This window comes from Rhea americana, unplaced genomic scaffold (genome assembly GCF_003343005.1).
Source record: "Rhea americana isolate MKP2758 unplaced genomic scaffold, rheAme1 scaffold_3, whole genome shotgun sequence".
Classification (NCBI taxonomy): domain Eukaryota; kingdom Metazoa; phylum Chordata; class Aves; order Rheiformes; family Rheidae; genus Rhea; species Rhea americana.
Window position 1 is genome coordinate 12,636,402 of NW_028186423.1, and position 22,437 is coordinate 12,658,838.

The window sequence follows — 22,437 nt, forward strand, 5'->3', positions numbered from 1 at the left end:
TTTCCTTGAATATTCTCTATTTCAAAATTTTCCATGTGGGAGCTGAAGTTGGGAGAATTTCCTTGGTTCTTACTAATAAAATAATTTTCAATAAATACTAATTACTTTGTAATGTTGAGCTGCTGCAGTCCGTGCTAGCAATGCATTTTGGTATACTTTTACCTAGCTTTTGACTAACACTTGCATTTTGGGGAAGGCGGTCTGCTCATAAAAGCCCCCTTTTCTGTCTTTGCAAATTCTGCCTGACTTGTATGTCTCCCTCTTTTGTTACATGTCTTTTTCTGTTTTTGTTATTTGAATGTGTTTTCTCTAACTCTTGTTCTGTTCTTTGACATTACTGTCTACGTTAACTTCTTGATCTCCACATACCAAAAAGATTGGGGCACAGGCCAGCCTTCCCTGCCACACAAAATCCTCAATCTCACCAGTATGGCTACCAACATTATAGGTACATCTGAAAATAAATGGATTGATGCAACTTCTGGAGAACAAGTTTCCAACACTTCAACCATATCACCAAAAAGAGATTTCTCCAGCAGCCTGCAAAGTTCTGTGAGTATGTTTAAAGGGTCATGGTATTTTGGGGGGAAGAAACAAGTCAAAACTTAAGGCCTTAATAGGGAGGAGGGAGAAGAAAARCTGACTTAAGAAATCTTACTGTTACTTGTATATGTGCTTATTATAAAGAATTCATATTTCTACAAACACGCAGATATGGAGATTAAGCTATGTATAGCTTAAGGTAAATGAGACATGCTTTAAAGCCTGGCTACTGTCTGTTCGTGAGTATAGCATAAGTGTTAATCTGTTTGCAGTGTGTTTTACTAAAATGTAAAAACTCTTTATTCTTTAGAAACACCTATCATCTCCATTATTAGTATAAGTGAAAGTTGCAGTCCTGAGGAACAGAAGTTGTACAATGCTTTCAGATTATYTGCAAATAACTCACTGCCTGTCAAGGATCTGAACTGGGAGAGCTATCTCAGTATCTCAGTTTCTGGCATTTTCTTGTAAATTAATGTTTTTTTTACTGCATCTATCAGTTCACAGCTGCTTATTGATCCCAGCAACTACCTGCAGTCCTTTTATTATATAGTATACTCAGGAATTTTAAAAATAGATTTATGCTTTTGGGGGCTTTTCTATCATTCTGAGATGTTTAATATACAGTTCCTATGAGAGTCTTGTTTGACTTCGTGATAAATTTCCACACAAAACTAATGAATGAGGTTTGTTTTTTGTTTTTTTGCTTTTTAGGATACAGAAACAAAATTGATAAATGGGATGCAAGGAGATCTTGGCTCTAATGAACAAAGAGGTAAACTGTCATTTCTTTTTATGTGCTAATTGTATGGGTTTGGAATGAGTGTAGATACTAAACCTGTAATCATCGCAAGCTTTATACAGAGGGCTAAGTGAGACCTTAATGAACTGAAAGCTAGACAGATATCACAAAGATCTAATTGCATCCGAACTGGGTGTAGTTTGCTTCTGCAGTGTGCTAAGCAGTCAGAAGACTGGTAACAAAGCAGTGACAAATCCTATGACTCGGCATTAGTGGTTGTAAATTTAGTGCATGGTAGGGATGAAAGAAGCAGAAGGCACAGAGTATATTATAGCTACCACTGCATTGTGTAGAGACTGATCAGTATGACTATCAATCTATTTCATTGTCTGGGAAAAGAGTATTCAACATTTTTTTTAATTCAAATGTGGGGGTTATTCTTGCTTGGTTGGTTTTGGTTTTAATTTTTATTCCTGGWGAAAATATTGATGACTTCTGATGCTCATGATGCTATGAACAAATCTAGCCTTACTTGGTGACAGAGAGAGAGAGAAAGCAGGTATGTAGACTTCCTAATGGAACAGTAATTGTAAAACGGGAACTCCTTATTTTATCTTACATGTGCTTGGTGGTTTATAAAGGAATTCTCTGAAGAGGTCAGTTGCCTTCTGCAAATGCCTTTCTGCTGACTTTAAATGGAGCCTGTGGCAATTGAGCTTCTCATTTGGCATCTCAAAGGGCCTTAAATTAGGCAGGAGGAACCTTGAGTCCTTGTGGGACCTTGTTCTGTTGTCATAGTTGGACACTGTTAGTGCTAGAATTAAATACTAATCAGTATATGGTGTAACCTACTAAAAACTGTGGGTTTTGTTATGAAAGATTAGATTTGCTCTGTGTCCCAGGCTTTTTGAACAGGCATTGCAGTAGATTGGAGGTCTAACAAACGTTGTTTGTTATGCAGTGGTGGTGGTAATTTAAGAAAAGACAGCACCTCATTGACTTGTTTGTATTCTTTGTATTTTTCAAATAGCATCTGAACCTATTTCTTTGAAAAACTTAAAAAGACGGTCACAATTTTTTGAACAAGGTAAAACAAAGAGCTAACATCTCATGTACTCCCCATGAAATTATTTCTGCTGCACACACTTCCTAATAAGTCTCTGGTGTTGGGTATTATGCCTCTTCAGCATTACTTGTTGCAATTATGACAAAGCAACATAATTAATTTCCCTTCTTTCCCCAGGGCCATCAGGTTATTCTTACAATTCATGGGTCTACCTTTGTGGTAATGGGTCTTTGTGTGTTCTCTTATATCTAAAGCTATTTAAATCCCTTATGTTATTCAAACTTTTTTCTTTTTTTTTTCCACTGGGTAGAGTAAAAAGTATAGCACTTTGTTCAGATTTGCTACTACCTACAAAACAGAAAAATGTTGACTATTCCAGCAGAGACTTAGTGCAGAATTCAAAAAGATAATGATCAAATATTTCACAGTAAATTGGAGTTTAGATGGTGTTGCAACTCTATACTTTCATCCAAATTGACAGAATACAGCAAGTGGCTGACCTTCCATTATGTGGTAATGTCACTAGATCCTAAGAAAACCAATATGAATTTTGAATTGAATGTGCTATCTTTAAAGAAAAAAAAAAAGGCACTCAACTTGGTTTTGTAGGTTGCTGTTTGGTGTTTTGCATGTCACAACTCACATGCTTTCACTCCTGTTGTATGTCTAATGCTGTCCTCAGACTATGTATGCTTTGCTGTTTGGCTGTGGCCTGTAAGAGTGAAATTCTGGCTCACTGGAAGGCCCATGTGAGTTTTGCCAGCAGTTTTAGTGGAGCCAGGACTTTGTCCTCTGTGGTGATGGCTTTCTTTTTCAAGAAGTGATAAGTGAAATGCCAAAGCTTAAATCTGTGTTTATGATTCTGTTTGCTTTTAAATGCTTCTGTGTTTGCACTTGCAATGTTGTGGGGGGAATGAGGTTACTCATTTTTTTGCTTGATCAAATATTTCAAGTCTTGCTATTAATTTCTTTTTATTTCAATAAGTTTTATAGCAATATTTAGAATATTTGATTTCTGCAGAGGAGGAAAAAGGACATTTTTAGAGTGTACACTCAGAACAYTTTTGTTCTTTCTTAAACCTTTGACACCTGAATGTTATAGAGAAATGAAGGATTCCTGTTTTTGAATCTCTATAGGCCAGCATAAGTTCACGGGGTGAGAAAAGGGAGCAAAATGTCTGTTCTCTMTGCCTGTTTTGCATTTCCTGGTGCAACTGGAAAATAGTTAATAGGAGATCAATTCCTATCGTCACTGAAGCTGTTCCAGTCCATAATGAAGACAAAATTGTATATAAGTAGATTAGATACAGATCTGAGATTCATTAGATGTCTTTTGTATCCTAAATCTCACCACTTTCTCAGCTTCCAGTGTTCAGAAAACTGTTTTAACTCTTGCTTTTCACACATTTTTGTTTTTCTGAACTGAAATTTTGAGAGCTAAGTAACAAATCCCTAGCAATGAACAAAAATAAAGGTATAAGATGATGATTAGGAAAAGATTACACTTAAATTTGTGCTTCCTTATATTTTCTCAATTTTTAATTTGTTTAATCTTTTAAAATCATGTTGTCATGGACCAAAAGCAAGTGTGATGGCCTCAAATAGCATAGTTTGTGGTGAGTGTTGACAAGCTCACTGAAATCAAGTGTGTTTTGGGGAGCAGAAAAGGAGGACAGTGGAAAGGGAAAATACATTATTTTGTGGTAGAGAAGTTGCCTGTGGAAGTCTATTGCTATTAAAGTCCAGTGCTTGACAGAGTTGAATACAGTCATGCTAACAGCCAGGTATCAGGGTAACAATAGGAAAACCACAGCAAATAACTTCACTTTTGCTGCAACAGGAGATGTACTGCTAATTCAAKCAGTTTCTGATGGCACTTGGAAGTACGTAAAGCTTTTCCACAACTGCACACATTAGTTGAAGGCACCTAATGAATTCTGCCTTCGACTAAATGACGTAGGGTCGTGCACATATGGCTTACAGAAGAAGCAAAAATTAGTCAGAAATTGAGACTTTCCACATTTAAACAAGTCTTGTAATAACAAGTATGCTTCTAACAATTTCTGTTTTTGCTTTGTCTTCTACTTCTAAATACTACAGGAGGCCCAGAGACAGCAATGCCTGATGTAAGTACTATTTACAAACTACTTACTAGTGTGTAACCTTGGTGGTTTCAGGAAACTCCCTGCTTTCTATTGCTTTTATTTGATCAGAATTTTAAGGCAGTGTAAACTCAAACTGCTGACTAAAAATGTTTTAGCGTATAAAAGAATGGTTACATTCTGTCTCTCTGAAAAAGACTGATTTAAGTTCTTGTCACTCTAAAGCTATGCTGTTTGTAATGGCTTTAGTATTTCTAATTTAAAAAAAAAATAAGTTTTAAAATGTAGAGTGTCGATTACCTTGAGGGAAGATAATAAAGATATCTCATTTCTGTGCTATTTTAGCTCCCAGTCCCGTCAATTAGTGCTCCTGCTCGTCGTGTTTGGGATCAAGAGGAAGAACGAAAACGACAAGAAAAATGGCAAAAGGAGCAAGAGCGTTTACTGCAGGTACATAATACCTGCTTCATAATAATAATGGCTTCATAATCATAGGTGGCATTTCTTTGAGTCTAATAAGTGCCAGGGAAGAAAACCTTTCTCAACTCCTGCAACTATTGATGCGCTAAAAAGAATTTCAGATGCTTTCTGGGCAGAACGGAAACATGCACTAGCAGTTACCCAGCAAAAAAAAGGGGGGGGGGGAATGCACTAGTGAGCTTCATGAAAGTGGCAGCAGTCTTCTCTTTTGAATACTAGTTTTGTTTTTTAAGAAAATTGTCTCTAGGGTGTTGTCTTTCAATCTGAGGTGTTGTCTTGTATTTGGAGGTGAAGAAAAGGGAGCCAGTGCCTTGGCTAGATACCTGTTAGCATCCTGTTTGTTGGTCAGCCTGATTCCCAGGACCTCTGAGTTCAGGAAGCTGAAGCTAGTGATGAATGCAAAGAACATTTTCACCATCCAGTTTGCTAGAGCTGGAGGAAAGAGTTGCAGAGAGAAGGGGCAACGTGTTTCACCTTGGGACAGTATAAAAACCAAACACATTCCAGAGTTGAATGGGCTTGTATTTCAATGTGCTGTGATCATTACTCTAAAACAAATGTCTGAAAACTGTCTGTTGGCTAACCGAGACATTGGTGAACATTACTTTCTCTGCAGAAGCTCTCTTAATAAAATTGGCGCATGTAGCAAAGGATTGCAATTTCAAAACACAACTTAGCTACCCTATTGCTTTTAGGATGTTTTAACTTCCCTCATTCCTCTTAGCTTCTAAACTCTACTAGGCTAGAGCTGTGCATTCCTAAATATGTGTATGTTCTCTTATGTTTTGGGTGCTTTATTTCACGCTGTAAAGAAGTGACTTTAAAAAACAAAATTCGGCTCCTCTTTCCTTCTAGAGAACAGTCTCAGCCATCTACCATCACTTTTTTCTTTGTTTCTCTTTCTTTAGTCTTGAAAAACTAAATTTGGTCAGAGTAATAATGTTCCCTTTCTTCCCCAGGATTCCAATGATGATAACAGAGAATAAATTAAATCTTTACTTACTTCTTGGAAGGAATACTTTTGATATTGTTAAGCATTTTGCTGTTCCCAAGACCTAAGTGGCGACTGACAAAACCCACTAAACCATTTTTTGTGTGYCTTATGTAATGCCTTAAGACAATGCATCTGTTTCATACCAAATCCAGTTATAGGACAAATTCAGAAGTCCAGAAACTGGCTTTTGTTTATATAAGCTTCCAAAAGATCAAGTGTTCTCTCTCAAACCAAATTACTGCCTCAGATTTCACTTAGAGAGCACTTTGTGTTTACCTTATTACTGTATCCAATTCCAAGTTAAACATAATTACTCCGTCTTTCAAGAAATACCTCACATAGCTGGATTTTGTTCAAATGGAAACTGAACTGTAAGGCAGGGAATACAACAAATGTGAGGACAGTTGTTAGGAGACCTAGCATGTAAACCTGGATTCTGTGAAATCAATGACCAAATTCCTTGTGGTTGTATGTGGGCCAAGATTTCACTCATTCATGCCAGACCCAATGGCCTGGTGGAGCTCCAGCATGTTTTTACCACACCAGTCTGACTGTTCTGAAGCATATTAAATAAGAGTATTATATTTTATGCAAATAAAACATACCATGGTTCTTATTGTTCATCTAACTTCAATCTAATCTAATAGGAGAAATACCAACGGGAACAAGAAAAACTGAGGGAAGAATGGCTACGAGCTAAGCAGGAAGCAGAAAGAGAGAGCTCCAAATACTTAGATGAGGTAGGCTATGAATATGGCTTAACCTGTAACAGTGGAGTTTCATGGTCCTTTTTTTTTTCCACTAATAGTAGAAATAGGGAAGCAGAGAAATAATTTGTTTTATGTCATGTATCTTCTCACTTTGAAAAATAAATACTTATGAAAACATTGTCTATGACTTGACAGAAAGAGGTTGCAAAGATGGGAATGAAAGAGGAAATGGGATGTCCTGCAGCCTGTTGAATTAGACTTTTTTTCCTGATGGATAAGTAACTAATACCAGAAATATGTTGGCAAAAAGTTAGAGCATGTAGGATATTATTGTGACCAGAATGAAAATGGTCACATTTGCAGAATGATATTTAACTCCTTGTGTTACCTATTGAAATTCTGCTTTACTGCTTCATCATTACACTCATAAGTGCCTSACTTGTTATTGTCATCATTCATCCTCTCTCTGATAAACTTAATATTAAATCAACTTCAGCATTGCAATGTTTCAAAATATTGAATACATCAGTTTTCTGTAGTTGCCTGCTTTTGTGGTTGTTGCCTATAGGAAGATGAACACTTTTTTTTTTCTTGTATGTGGGAGATGTCTTCTCTATTGCTATAGGAGATCAAGGATTACTGGTTCAGTCATCCTAGCTAGAGCAGTTGTGTTTACATAGAATAATGAACAAGATGACTCTAATATTAAGTTTAGGACTTCAATAAGAAACCTCTTTGAACTGGTAGAGGACTTAGTAGCAAAAGAATGTAAAATATGTCATCTTAACTTTTAGAATCAAAGACTGGTCCAGTCTTTAATTGACGTAGAATATTTGTTCGTGTCAATTAAAAGATTTTTAGACCATTGAAAGACCTTTTCTCACATCTGAGAGAAGAGTCATAGGTTGGTAGGTCTGAGGCTTGACTTACAGATGCTAGAGGGACACAGGAGGATGGGGACTTCCTCCACATGCAAGTCATGTGGAATTCATTGGTCTGGTACATGCTTGCGGTGGTTCTCTTAGGTAGAACTCAAGTTTCTGAGTAAGAAGGGTAAGCAAAAATGTTGGTGTATATACTGATTTTTTGTTGTTGTGGGCATCATAGAAGAGCTTGTTTTCAGTGCAGATGTGCTAACTTGAAAAATAAGTGATGTTTAGATGTTTTAGAAAGAAGAATGTTTTACACACTGGTGTAAAACTGGTGGACATACAGCCCGTGGAGCTAGTTAAGGTTGCTGTATGAGATGGAGCTGTTGTATTAGGAGAATGTTCTTGCAGACACTCGGAAGATGAAACCAAAATATACTGTGTGCATTGTATTGAGAATCTCTGGATTGCTTTTTATCCCAGTCTTCTGTTATAGAATAAACAAGCTGTTTTCTACATGAACAAGCTTCTCTGTTTAAAAAAATAAAAATATATATATATATATATAAACTTCCTTCCTCAACACTCTTTCTTTTTCTTTTTCTTTCTTTTTTTTTTTTTTTTTTTTTTCCCCTCTCCTGCTGCAGGAGCAGACGGTTCTAAACACAATGTCTGTCCCTGCACTGACTCCATCAGTGTCCAGCTGGAGGGCAAGCACTGGAACAAGTGCCCTTGACAATGCAGAAGGAGATGGAGGAAGTGAGTCAGTGGCACGCTTGCGGCATGAGGAAGAAAAAGAACAACAACAGAGGAGGGTCCAGGAGGAGCAGCGGATCCAGAAAGAAGCAGCCCTCCGTTTTCAGCGAGAAAGGGAGCTCCAGGAGCAGGAGCTAGAGAGACAACGTAAAGAGCAGGAACAGCAATACGCTGAGGAGCAGAAGCGGCGCACGGAGGTGGAGGAGCAGAAGCGGCACGCAGAAAGGCAGAGGGAAGCGTCAGTGGAGATGCCGCAGTACCAAAGGTCTGCTCTTGTGAAAGGAGTTGTGCTCCTCTCTTCCATCTGYGTAGAAATTAAATATTTTTCTAAGAGTGTAGAAGTCCTGACTGTATAAGTGCATTTGTGTATGATTCCTATCATAGACTAGTCATTCACTGCAAGGTACCACTTGATAGCCTRAACATGCTAGCTACATATACATACTTCAGCAGTGAAATAGTAAGGGCCTGGTTGTGTTTTCCCTTAGGCATAGTGTAAGCATCGTCACACAAGTGTGTGTGACTRAGTGGCATAGTTTGAGGAAATTCCTCCCCTGTAATACTCTTTAGTCCACTTTGTTGCAAACCATTTTACCTTAGATAAACCTGTTCTATTTTGCCCTGAAATAGACTAGAAATAATTACATGCGTGTTTTTGCATTTTGGCACCTAGAAGCTGTTTGGTGATGGCTTAAATTGCTACAGACTGCAAATACCTATTGCCATAAGTGATGTTTTATTGCACAAATCATCCTGCTGAGGCTGCTCATTCTTTTTAAAGGTAGAAGAGTAAACTTTCCCTGTGTCCTTTTAATCCATTTCTGCTGATTTTTAAACTGAAAGCGAAGTATAAATACAGTAATTACAACCAAATCAAAGATGACCTGTAGCACTTACTGTGAAGATTTGTTAGAGTCTCTGCATAATCTTGTAAATTGAAAGCCAGTTGTTCAACATAAGGCTTTCAGAACTAATAGTAAATTAACTATTTTTCCAGCAAATACATATCTGACTTTCAAGWGGTTTCTCTCATTTTAGTTTGACAATACAACAATACAGTTTAATTGCTGTGCTGATTACCCATCATGATATCTAGGTTATCGTGATATCTGGGTTAACAGATACTGGCTTAGGTATTAYAACCTGTTAGAAGTATCCACTGTGGGTATTATTTATTCTAGAGGTGAAACATTTTTTTTTTCTTCAGCAGCTTATTTAAATAAATAAATTTAAAAAGGTAATTAATTCACAAGTACATGTTCTTGCCCAGAAAAGTTCTTACTACTATTACAGGTGTCATGGGAGATTAATCTAGCTGAAAGATTAGAACAATAACTTTTCCTTGTTCTGTTGTGCACTTAGCTAGTCATACACAAGCCAGTAATTTTTGGTGTTTCTCTTGAGGGTTTTTTCCCTTTGTTGTATAAGCAAAAAGAGATGACTAAAGATAATGCTTGGTGTAAGTTAAATCTTAGGAGAAGAAAATATGATTACAAAATTGCATATATTTGCAAGAGAGATTGTGAGATCTGGAGTTACTTTAACTCATGTTAAATTACTTCTGCTCTTGAGGTCCCTGCTGAGCGAAGCAGAGGTGCATTTGCTAAAATGGCTAAACAGGTTCTTCTTGGCAGCTGAGCCAGAGTACCTCTACAGTTTTAGCTTGCTGCAATTGTAGGATAATAAGACTTTGTGCAGTAACTTATTAAGCTGCCATAATATAATTGCATATGTAAATCTTTGATGTGTACTTTAGTCCCGTAGGATTTCATTGCTTCTGAGGTTGCTGCGAAAGGATGTGTTTTTTTAAACAAGGATGGCTTTGCTTAATAGTAAATGAGCAGGTTCAGTCAAACTGCAGTTTTAAGTATCTAATGTTAAACGTTTGTTTATGATGGTAGCCAAACATCCAATGTGAAATGTTGTATAAACTTACATGAAGGCATGATACTTGTCCCAAAGAGCTGTGCTGGCTGTCTGCTAGTGGCAGAGCACTGAGGTTGGGGGCAGGCAAGTGGATCACCACTTTGTGTGATTTTGTAAGTATTTCTCCTTCTGGGCTAGACTACACCCAAACAGTTTGCTAGAATATACACTCAGCTTTTAAAGAGCTGCTGTATTTGGACAAAGCTTACATCCTGACTTTGGAATGGATAAGGTGAACACTGTCATTTACTGATACTTAAAATTTTTGCAGTGTTTGTAAGTCTTTGGGCTTTTTTCTCATGGATTTTCATGTTCCTAACTGATACATCTGAGCTCTCTCATTTTTCTCTCTATATGTTTACTGTTTATTCAACTTCTAGAAATTTTTCAGTCAGTATATTATTGTCTGTATTTTGTTTTTAGACATTATGAGCTCTATGAAGTATCTAAAACAATAGAGGAGCGATCTGGCCATCCTCTCATTGACAGGTAATAAAAAATTAAACTACTAAGTACTTTAAAATGTTACTTTCTGCAATAAGTGTTAACTAATTTGGCGTGCTGCGGTTTAGATTTTTAGTCACTTACAAACAAGTACTTCCAGGCAGTTTTTCCAGCAACCTTTCTTTGGATTCTTTTGTTTTGTTTCTGGCTAATAAGACTAAGCCTGCTTAGAACATTCACTCTTTTTATTATATGCTTAAGGTATTTTGAGTATTTTTAGTAGAAAATATTTGTGCTTATATGCATCTTTTTCTGTAAATGAACTTAAAAATATATCTTGTTTGTAGGCATTATGAGCGTTATGCGGTATCTAAAACCAGTGAGGAGCAACCTGATCAGTCATTTGCTGACAGGTATGTGTGATATTGAATTTCAGCATCAGTTATAACATCGCTATTTCTGTGTCAGAAAGCCTTGAAATGTCCAGTAACTTTAACCATGATGATTAAGTTCATATTATGTTTTGCTGCTGTGTTTTGCAGTTTTCATGTCATGTTTTCATCTTGAGAAAAAAGTAGCCACACTTTTGGCAAATTGCAGKCTCTGTGGTAAACAACAGTCAGCAGGAGTTTATTGGGAGAAGCAGAAATATAAGGCAGTAAATATGTAGGTGGCACTAGACTTACCTGGCTGTTGGAAAACAATTTCAGCCAAAAATTGTGATTGTGTCATAATGTACTATACAAACTAAGGTGCAATTGTCCTGATCAAGGTTGTGAAACCTGAGATAGCAAGCAGAGAGGTAAGTGAGAGATAGCAGTGGCATGTTTATCAGGAAGGCAGGAGCTGTACCACCTGTCAAGTTACATTCTCTTCGCTTTGACCGTTTTCAGTTTTGTTTTATGCTGGGCTCAGTGGTTGGTTCGTTTGTTTGTTTTAGTTTATTTCAACAGAATATGTTAGCTATTACAGATTTATTGGGMTCTTTGAATAGACAACTTTTTCTTCTCCCTTTAAATTACTGGTTGTGGTYAAAATAAAATTCCATGATAACCTAAATCTAGGACACTTCCATCAAGCTTTTGTCCTAGATAGCATTGCATAGTAGCCCCAAAGGATAATCTCTGCTGCATATTTAATCCATTCTTATGGATTAAGAGGGACCCCAAAATTTACAGGGTACAACTTAAGGATCTGTTTAGATCTGGAAGATCTAAATCTAACTTCAGAAAGTTGCTTCCATTAAATAGTTGCCTCTTAAATATGTATATATGTATATGAGGAGGAGGYTCAGGCTCTAAAATCATCCTGGACCAGGGTGCCCTGCTCTTTGGAAGTCCTGTTCACTAAAAACTGTGCAATTGTCCTTTCAAATGAGTAAAACAGTAGATCAGCACTGTATGACAGATAACTAAAATTGGGGGGATCAAGAAAAGCGATGCAATTTGGTTATGTATCATTTACCTGTAGATAAAGCACAAAACTCCCTTTATAAACTCCTATGCAGCCACTGTTACATGTGCAAAAATGCTGCTGTGCTGCCATCCATAGCTTTGCTGTTGAAGTTGTGGTCCTGCAAAGGAGTTTTTCTTTCTGAGCTATTTGAAGCCGAGAAACTGTTATTTCAGGTAGCAAAAAGGTGTTGCTAAAGCTCCCTTCTGTACTGTCAGCAAACCAGCTTTTTGCCATATGTTTTTCCTGTATATTTGAATGACCTTTCTTGGCTAAAATTAATTAAAAAAAAAAATGCTGCTGGGTATAATCAGTGAATAACAAACCCCCAGAAAAGTCTGCAGTATTTGAGGATGTGCTTTGCTTACAGTCTAGTAATTGCACTGTTGAAGTGTGATTTCAGCTTCTTATAAAGCTAGGTTATTTTATATATCTGCTTTGAAAGCTATCACTCTGTCTATAATCTTTACAAAGCTTCCATGGGGAAGGGATTGTATTTCTTGCATGTTTTTATTCAATAACATACAATGCTTGGTCCCTTACAGCTGAAGCTGGAAACTTTCACAAGTCTTTAGTATGTGATTATCTGTGTTGGCCAATATTGACATCTTTTTTTTTTTTTTTCCTCCCTTAATATACTGTTGTCCTTTTGTCTGTTTTTTTGTCTCTTATTTTAAGTACATTGCAAGCTGATGAGAGGTCTAATGAAAGGAAGGATTGGGTATCTATAATCCAGAGTGATAAGACTTTTGTCCATAACTGGGTCTCCTAGTTGAGGTAGAGAAAGTAATGTTTTCTGTGTCTTTAGGAATAAGTCAAAATCAACATCAGAACTGGATGAAGTCACAACAAACAGAAATGGTAAGTACTGTTTAATTTCCACTATTTTTCAAATGTATCTTTTTCAGAAGCTGGTCTAGCATCAGAAGTAGTCATCCTAACCAGATTAATTGTCGAAGACCTTTTTGATACATCATACTTCAAATTCATAACATGGCAAAATTTACTGAAGTTTTAACAGGAAAAGAAAATTGATACGGTCAGCAGATAGGTTTGAGACAAACATGATTATCTGCTCTCGAGTRCCTTAGCAGTGATTATGAAATGATTATGAAACTTAGATGCCTAACTTTTAGATGACTGAAACTTTACAAGATAAACCCTGTCCTGTAGGTCTAGCACTGAAATTGTTGTATGTGCTCATGCTATGTTTCCTTTGTCAATAAAAAAAAGCTCTGCATGCCAACATGTTATCCATTTGGCACAACTGTTAGCTGTTTTTAACTTCTATTAGTGTAGGACTAACACAGCCAGAAGTCCATTCTTGGTACTGTTACAGTGTCTTTTTTTCCAAGACCTGCTGCTTTTCTTGAGTTATGTTCTTCAGTTACGTTACTGCTTTTTCAAAAGTTTATAAACAATTTTCTAAACACATTACAGCAGTTGTCTTCCAAAAACTATTTCTGTGTCTGAAATGTGATGAAAAAGGTTTTGTTCTAACAGTGGGTTTGCAAACACATCAGTCTGACAGGTGACAGTGCTTATGAGAAGTTAGTGAATTGATGGCTGCAGCAACATAAGCTGAAGCAAAAGCAGAAAAAGGATATATAATATAATATAYATAAAAAGAACTTTGAGGAAAATAAATGGTGCACTAGAAGAAATATTGCAGATTGACAATAGTGCTTTCATGCGTTAAAGCTTGGTCAGAGAGACTAATGAGAGAATAAACTTTCACTATATTGTATAATGGTAATCTATAGCAATAAAACTGAGAGAAAAATCTGTAGTCAGAACAATATTTAAAAGGATTGAAATTTTAATTGAAGTGACWTATTTTCTCAATTCAAGAGTCTTGCTATGAAAGATATTTACAATGTTCAGAAAGAACAAAATTGCTGCCATCTAATATTTAAATGCCTTTTAAAGAAAGATGATTTGTTTGTTTCCCCTTTCAAAATTTCAAGCAGGGATCTAAAGGTCTTCTAGACCATAAATCTCTGACACTGACTRGTTAACATAGCATCCAAATAATAGAGAAAATTATGTAAGATTTGAATATAAGTGTGCGTGTTTATCAAAATAAGCATATCAAGATTAAGCAATGTGCCTAACACCTTGAATAGGGAAAGAATTCCTGAAAACAGGAACAACTTACAGAAAGAAAATATAAATTCTGAAAGGTRAAGAAAGTATCCCACCATTCAATTATATATTCTACATGTGCTTCAATTTATGATACTGGAGAGGAAGAATTCAACTTGTAGAACTAAGAGGTGTCATGCTCTTTTAAAAAAGCCTRTCGCTAGAAGTGAAGGGAAATTCCTATCTGTATATAAATTAAACATCATGTAAAGGGCCACAGTAACAGAAATAAGACTAAAACATTTTTGTTATAAGTAGTGATATATTGTGAAGTTTGATGCTTGTCATTTGAAATCCAACTGTGGAAAGAGAACTAGAAAAACTTGTGAATATGATGATGAATTACTGCTTCTGGAACTGTATCCAGGGTACTGGATGCTTAAGATGTCTAGCCAAAGTTTTCTGCGTATTGTTCAAGTAGGTACTCTCAGCAAACATTCAGAAAGGTCCTGGAACACTAGTGAGTCACAGAAGGGGTCTCAGAAGGAGCATGGCCTGTCTGCAGCAGAGCTGGAGAGACAACAAATCCTTCAGGAAATGAGAAAGAAAACATCTCTTCATACGGACAGCAGCTGGATTAGGCAGCGCAGTTCCAGTGTACATAAGGAGCCTATTAGTCTGTACGGCAATAGTATGAGGAGGTAGGAATCATGATAAAAATTAATTTTGTCTCTAGTTAGATGTTTTTGTTTGGTTATTCGAAGCTTCAGTTCGTATTGCAAAGTACAGAAACAAATCCAGCCTATAAAATGTTGTAAGGTAATCTGAATGGCAGTACAGATGGAAGAAAGTAGCCTGCATTATAGCTGGGATTCAGTTTTTTCAAGTACAGAGTGCGGAGATGAGACTCTGTGACCTGTAAGTAACTCCTTATTTCTTGGTTGATATACCAGCGGTGGAAATCAATAGTGTGCCTTGTCATTGACAAATGCATTTAAGGATTCTAGTATGACAATTCATTGTGGAAATTGATTATTATAGCTAAAGATGATGTCTTTTACATAGAAATATCATTTTCGAAATTCTAGAGTTTGTGTCTTGCTTTAAGTAACATGTAAATGTTGGGTCTGTCGCTTAGGAAACAGGCTGAGTTATCAGTTATGGGAGTGTTTGGCTGTTGCGCCAACACTTTGTTTCTAGACAGTGTTGCTATCCAGTGGCAGGTGAATTGTTATTTTCAAACTGGTATCCCTGGGAGAAAACAAACAAACCCACTATCTGAGGTCCATTGAGATACAACAGATTTTGATGTAGTTCACCCTGATAAGACTACAGAGAAGAGTGTTTTGCCGTTATTCTGTAGTGTTGGAGTGCCACCTTTCTTTCACCCCGCTAGTGTGTTTTCCCTTGAGACCAGCACTGGACACAGGRTAGTTGAAATGCTTTACATTAATATATTAAAAGTATTGCTCAGGGTGATCAAATAAGAATATTCATGCTGGAAAATCTGTAAAATGCTAGGATAATGTTTTCCTTTTTTACGACTGGAATATGTCTCTTGGTTCAGCTGTACTGCCCTTTACATCTGTGTGTATATATAACTATATTACAGGGGTGAGTCTTTGGACAATCTCGATTCTTCAAGAACAAGTTCATGGAGGCATCATTCRTGGCTGAATCAGTCTGCATCCTCCTCATCTCTGTCATCTAGTCAAGATTTCAGTCGCCCAGTGTCCACTTCAAACCGAGCCTACATGCGCACTCCTTCCTCTAACAAAGCACCTCCTTCGGCCAGCTCTGCAAGAGCCCCGTCTCTCTCCCAGACTGTCCCCCAGGCTCAGTCACACATCTCTGCTTCCCAGCCAGGGTCGCAGACGCACAGTAGGTCAGTAGTGCCCTTTGCTGGAGTTGTATAAACCTTGGGCTGTGGTGAAGAGCAATATCTGGAGATACTGTGGTCTACAGCAGTGTTCTCAGCTATAACCTTAACTAAGATGTTAAATAAAAGTGCCTTAATTTTTCTGGCTCATAGCTGAAACTATGAGCTGGTATTAACTCCCTGTTCCTTGCAGCCATTCAGAGGGAAAAAAAATCACCAGTCTCCAAGGTGTGTGTTGATTACCACAATGATTAGTAAAAGCCTTCTCCAGCTGGCATTTCAGGCATTTATTTTCTTAGGCTTCTTTTAACGAAAGATTCCTAAAACACACAGTTTACTRCCTTCATCTTCATCTCTCCCCTCTCAGCTTTCTGGCATGTGGTCAATATCTACTCAAGGAACACTCAGGAATGCTCATAACCAATGACCTTGAAGAATTACAGAGTAGGATGTTGTTTTTAATTTGGGAAAGAGAGCAAGAATTGCAACATATTTTGAAATAAAAATGGAATTCAGTTGTGGCAGGCTGGATAACTGCTGTCTTATGCACTTGAAACATTTAAAAAGTACCTTCAGATAAGACTGTAGAGAATCATCCACACACAATTGTGTATTATATAGCATAACACTACAAACACTGCTCTTACATTCTCAGACACTTGATAAATTGACTTTTTTTTTTTTTAAGCTAGGCTCCTGCGTTCTTTATAGCATAAGAAAWCAACCCTTTTAAATATATTTGTTGTTCTTGTTCTCACTTCAGTTTTCTGATTTGCTAACATCCTGGTGAATCTGTGGAAATTGACCTCTGTATGGCATACATTCAAAGAGCTAACATAATATTGCATGTCCAGGATTAGCCTTCTGTTATCTGATAAAGTGCAGATGGTGAGACTTGGCAGGAGGGATTAGCTAAAATATAGCCTTTAGATGATTTCCCAAAAACAAGAAGTGAGGTAGGAGTAGGAAAAGCTGTGTGTTTTACTCTCTGAATTTAGCAATATGCAACCAAACATCACCTAGAAATGTGAAAGAATTTTCTCATTTGTTCCTATGTAACTTTAAATTTAAATTAGCTTCATTTTAGCTTTCCCTAGCTTTCAGTTCTACTGTACAGAATATTCATCTTCAGTTTATTTTCCCCAAGCAACTGAACAATTCACTTGTTACCAGTATTCTGTGTGTTTTTAATCTCAAAAAAAAATTATAACTTTTCTTTGCCATTTAAACCTTTTCAAGCTGATTTTTAAGGATTTTCATTCTGTATCTAGGTCAGTCAGTGGGAAGAAAATCTGTTCATACTGTAATAACGTTCTGGGCAAAGGAGCAGCCATGATCATTGAGTCTCTCGGTCTTTGTTATCATTTACATTGCTTTAAGGTGAGAGCTGAGAGTAACACCACGAAGGAACAGGAACTAATCAGGAGCACGCATGGCTGGCTACTCAGTGTTATGCTCACAGGTGCTCTACTAATCACCTGCTTTGCCTTCTACTCTGACAGCGTGCTACAGGCATATTTCCATGAGGCAATCCTATCTGCAGGCATTTAGCACTCAACTCCAGAGCTATTTCTCAAGCACCAGGGTGAACAAGGATGACTTGCATCTCACTGTTCTTCCTTCTTTCAACAAAAAAAAGCAGGAAAAAATTGGGTGCTGAGCCACTTCTAGAAAATTTGAGTCCTCTYAAAATACCTCATGTCTGAGATATTTAAATATGCAGTTGGTGACTGAATCATCTAAAGTGACCAGTCCCTTCTAGCTGAAGGGCTGGAGCATTGTTTTGCCCCATGCTGCTGCATTGATGGTAGCAGATAGTGTTCACCTGGTGTTTTCTTGGCAGAGGCATGCTGACARTGTCCAAACTGGCAGGATACAACTCGGCACCCAACCAAAAGCTGTGGTTAGCACTAATCGGCCCTGATCAGAAGTTTGGGCATATTAGCTCATGCTCAGCACTGAGACATGGTTACGTGACTTTCAGCCAATTTGGGGCATACACAGAGCTGAAAGAATTATGTCTGTCTAAAAAAGATGTATGAATTGTTAGTTCCCCTGTTCTAGGACCAGATGAGGAATTAGACTCCAATTTGGACACACCCTTGGACCCTACTTCCTCCATGGGTTTAGGAAAGACTCCTCTCTGTCTGGTTCAGAACATTTTCCCACTGTGCCCAGCTCAAATGTATCAGCCAAAATGTTGCAAGGCATTACAAGGCTTTTCCTATTCCTGCACACCTGAGGAGGTGGGATGGGAATCATGTGGGAAGGTTGTTCTTCACTCCCTTTCCAGAGAGCATATAATATGCGCAAGGAGATCAATCAGTAGGTTTTGACCTGGGTAAGAGAATTACAAATTTATCTTCTCCAAATTTTTTTTAAAATTAATGAGCTGTTGAACAAACTGCCATCCAAAAGATTAATTTCTCATTTAATCAGGCCAGCTATCTGTCTTTCTGTAGGCAGCAAAGCATTTTGCTTTGTAAATTCAGTAAGGAGAATGTTACGCTTTGAGTTGGAGTCTTTCCCAGAGGTGGTTCATATCCATAGCAAAGGTGTGTTCAGCCACTAAACTTAYAGTTAGTCTGAAGGTTATCAAGCTGTTCATTCGTGTGTTTATTCAAGAAAAAAATGAAACTGCCCTCCTCTCTCCAGAGGAGAACATGTTAAAATGATGCACAACCCAATAAAACGAGGGTGCGCGAGTATTTGCTGCTTTGAGTGCCAAGTTGCTGRGGAGCCTCGCAGCATAGAGCCGCCTGGAACCTGCCAGTAGCACACCCAGGTGCCCTGTGCCAAAATCGCTGTTGCCGTCTAAAGAACAAACTCTTTCATGTTGAGCCAGTTCTAGTTTCAGAGAAACTGAGGTTCAAATTAGATTTAATGAACTAATCTCTGAATAGCTTCTGCTTGGTATCTGTTTAGTTTGTGTATCTCTGCTATTTGTTGTCCGGTCATCGCCTTAAAATACTCTCTCAGGGCTGGTTGCGTTTTGATCTACTAATTGTTACACGTTTGCTTTAGTGGTTGTGGGTTTATGGCTCAAGCTTTCTGAGTTTTAATCCAAGCTGCTTTTGAGTAATGTTTTCTTTTTAGTATTTTGTGTGGAGTTGCTAATTATTGGTGTATCGTGCAGTGTGTTGCCTGCGGATGTGACCTCGGGGGATCCCGCTCTGGAGCTGAAGTCAGGATCCGAAACAAYGAGCTCTTCTGCAACGACTGCTATATCAGATTTAAAAGTAAGGCAGTCGGACTGCGGCGCGCACGACTGTAGTTCTTCTTTGTGCTCCAGTGTTTTGTGCTTAAGCGTAGAAACCTCAAGGGTTTTTATAGCTGAGCCAGTCAATAGCTTTCATGTTTAAGTTCGTATATTAGTGAATAGATTCAAAAAGGTTTGATTGTCAGTTCCTCTTTCATAAGGTAGTTGCTCTTAACTTTTAACTTGCTGGTAGCTGGCTTTATCACCTTACTATTAASGAGCTTCAGACAGAAAAAGTAGTACAGTCATCCTGCTTTCCTCTCAGATCTGAGAAAGCGGTGTCTGGGAGCTGTTGTCTGTTGCTGAACAGGCTYATCTTGGTAACAGAGAAATCATTTGAAAAATTGTCTAGATTTATGAAAACTAATCTGAATATATATTTAATTCAATCCTGACATGTGCCAGGAAAGCTATTAGTATATCCTGTGCAGGTGGCAAAAATGCCATTTTTTCCTCTCTGTAATGCTACTTTTTGAATTAYAGCTTTATGATTGGTTGTTCGTTTAAATACAAGTCAGCAGGGAATTGAAATACTGCATTTTTCAGTTAAGATCTGTAAGTAAATCTTTTCCTTTATTACAGTTTACAGAATTCTGACTTATTGGAGCAGTTAAGGCTTTGAATAATAGATGTTTTTTTTCCTGTCTCTCTCTCTCTGCTATTGTAGAAAGTGCTAGACAACCTCCTAATTTTTAGAAGTTATCCCAGAGGTTTTATGTGGCTCTGGAGAATTTTGTATTTACTACATAAAAATAGAATGATGATCTTCATTTAAATGAAAAGGTTTTTGAATGACTTGCTAGGGAAATTGTCCATGCTTCTGCATGAGCACAGCACGTTTTGCTCATGGAGGCCCAGGAGGCAGCAAAGGGAACGGGCTGCTCGGGCTGCGACGACGAGCAGGACCTCAGGCATCTGCTGACTGGTGAAGCCCAGCTCAAAGCACAGCTCTGTGTCTGATGCAGCTGTCAGGCTCTCTTTGACCTCAAAGACAGAGAGCTCAAACAGTTGTGTGCTGGTTGGGCTACAAGTGGAAAAAYGCCACATCTCTCCTTGACACTAACAGTGCATCCACAGAGGCTGACTGAAGGAGCAGGGATGCTGCTRTGGTCAGTAGGAGGAGGGAGAAAATCCCTCCTCCCCCTCGGAGGTGGTCCAGATCTCTGTGAATTACTGTTAGGAGATCTTACTTCCTTGCTCRTAGTATGCCTGGGCCAAAATATTCCTATTTAAGGCACTTACTTGCAGAAGATTGAATACATGTTATTTGAGCTTTGCCTATCTTTTCTTCTGGGGAGATGGGGAAGGTCAGTTGGAGAGATGGATAAATCTGAAAAGAATCAGAAATTTTTTAAACAAAAACACCATGGATAAAGTGCCGTTTAGTCAGCCTTTAATATTGTAGCCCGTAAAGCCACACCAGTGAAGCAGAGTAAATTTTTGAGAAGTGATTCTGTTGCTTTCCCTGAGGACTGCAGCTTCCTGAGTCTGAGGGCACTTCCAAACATAGGGGAGCAGAGTTAGGGGAGGGGAGCTTGAAGGTAAAGTAGTCATTGAAATTGGTGAYTTGAATAATCCAAAAAACAACTGTGTGATTGTTGCAATGAGAATATATGCCAAAGACACAGCACTGGTCTGCAGTACAGGTTCTTTTGCCTGCAGTTAGCATTGGGCACCAACCTGATTGATTATTAACTGATTTGGAATGTGACCATATTGGCTAAAAGTTTGATAAAATGTAGGTTTATTAATATTCACTGTGTGATTTCCATGGTGTGATGGTTTTGCATATTTTTGTTCATTTTTTGTTCAAGTGTTTTATACCTGCAGCTTTACTACAGTGAAACACCAATGCATTGTTAGGTATCCCCAAATGTATGCTGAGAGAGAGAGGAAAATAAAAAGCTTTTGTTGCTATAGCTGCTTCRCGAATCTTAATTTATGTTCAAAGGTAAATTCAAAGAAAAAAAGTGATTCTCTTCATGCTGATACAAAAGATAACTCTGAAAAACTTAGTAAAGTGCATATTCTATGGAAAATTACTTGACATGAAATACTTACGGTGGTATAGTTGTTGAGTTAAATCAAAAATTTTATTCTTCATTAAATTTGACTTACTAACTCCAAGTATATTATGGTTTTACTGCTAACTTTCAGTAGATGTTAGGAATCTACTGAGAATTGGAAATTACCATTATCTGTCAATTTTTCAATTGAAAATTTTAATTTTTATCACTAAGGTGCTTCAGTAACAAGAATTTAATTCCGATTTCTTCTGTCTCTCTAACAGCTGGACATCCAACCTCCATGTGAAGCAAATGTAGATATGAAACCACTGTTGCAGATAGAAGAAGTGATTGCTGCTGATGTAGATCTATAAATATATATATTGTGTGTATGTGTGTTTTTTCTAAGAGTAACTCTTTTGCTTGTCTAGTCTTCATAACAATGCATTATATCCTTCATGTAACTGTATTTTTATTTATGAGAAAGTAATTGCAGTAAGGAAATGTCTGAGGAAAATGCTTTCACTTTTCAGCTTCAATTATTTGAAAGAACAAGGGAGAATAAATATATTTTCACTAATAACTTCAAAATATTTTTGAGGCTTATAATCAACTAGCTGACTTTCCAATGGTATATGAAGAGGGTATTTTGTTTCTGAGCTCTTGAAATGAGCATTAGAGAAATAGTTAATATAAATATATATTTGCAATGGCTATCTTTATTTTTGACATATTCTGAAAGTGAATTCTCTAGGTTAATATGAAACTACACTTATATGCACAGAATGTGTTTGCTTTTCATATGGTGTTTTCTAAAATTAAGTGCTTTTTGAAAGTTAAATACAAAGTATAATCTGTTTGCTCAGTGGTAATGGCGTAATAGTCTGTGAAATCCATTGAAGGGGAAGAGTTCCCTTTTCTTCCCATTTGAAAAATGTAACTATCACTTTCTTCCACACACTGAGTGGAGGATGGCTGTTGAATTACAGTGTATTTGTAAATAAATTTTTCTGATAGTGCATTTATTAGAAGTTTCTTTTCTTTCTATCCAGCAAAATATGTCCGTAAGGTGATTTGTTGGGGAAAAAAAATTGTTTGAATTTTGTTTTGGGGAGAAAAATTAT

The 22,437-nt window shown here is 37.4% G+C and overlaps 1 protein-coding gene across 13 annotated transcripts in view; it reads left to right on the plus strand.

Moving 5' to 3' along the window:
- Positions 1-22,334, plus strand: part of LMO7 (LIM domain 7) — a 131,161-nt gene extending 108,827 nt beyond the window's left edge. For 6 of the 13 annotated variants that reach the window (XM_085309512.1, XM_085309520.1, XM_085309521.1 and 3 more), the window contains 15 exons: positions 377-552; positions 1,258-1,318; positions 2,316-2,372; positions 4,452-4,477; positions 4,799-4,903; positions 6,575-6,667; positions 8,154-8,527; positions 10,612-10,677; positions 10,980-11,045; positions 12,893-12,945; positions 14,648-14,870; positions 15,782-16,054; positions 17,320-17,428; positions 19,185-19,287; positions 21,598-22,334. In XM_085309512.1, the coding sequence (XP_085165638.1) occupies positions 377-552; positions 1,258-1,318; positions 2,316-2,372; positions 4,452-4,477; positions 4,799-4,903; positions 6,575-6,667; positions 8,154-8,527; positions 10,612-10,677; positions 10,980-11,045; positions 12,893-12,945; positions 14,648-14,870; positions 15,782-16,054; positions 17,320-17,428; positions 19,185-19,287; positions 21,598-21,620 (1,808 nt within the window). In that variant the 3' untranslated portion in view covers positions 21,621-22,334. Of the gene's footprint in view, positions 1-376; positions 553-1,257; positions 1,319-2,315; positions 2,373-2,528; positions 2,571-4,451; positions 4,478-4,798; positions 4,904-6,574; positions 6,668-8,153; positions 8,528-10,611; positions 10,678-10,979; positions 11,046-12,892; positions 12,946-14,647; positions 14,871-15,781; positions 16,055-17,319; positions 17,429-19,184; positions 19,288-21,597 lie in introns of all 13 variants that reach the window. The other 7 variants (XM_085309518.1, XM_085309525.1, XM_085309524.1 and 4 more) reach the window with 6 other exon arrangements.
- The last annotated feature ends 103 nt before the right edge of the window (positions 22,335-22,437 follow it).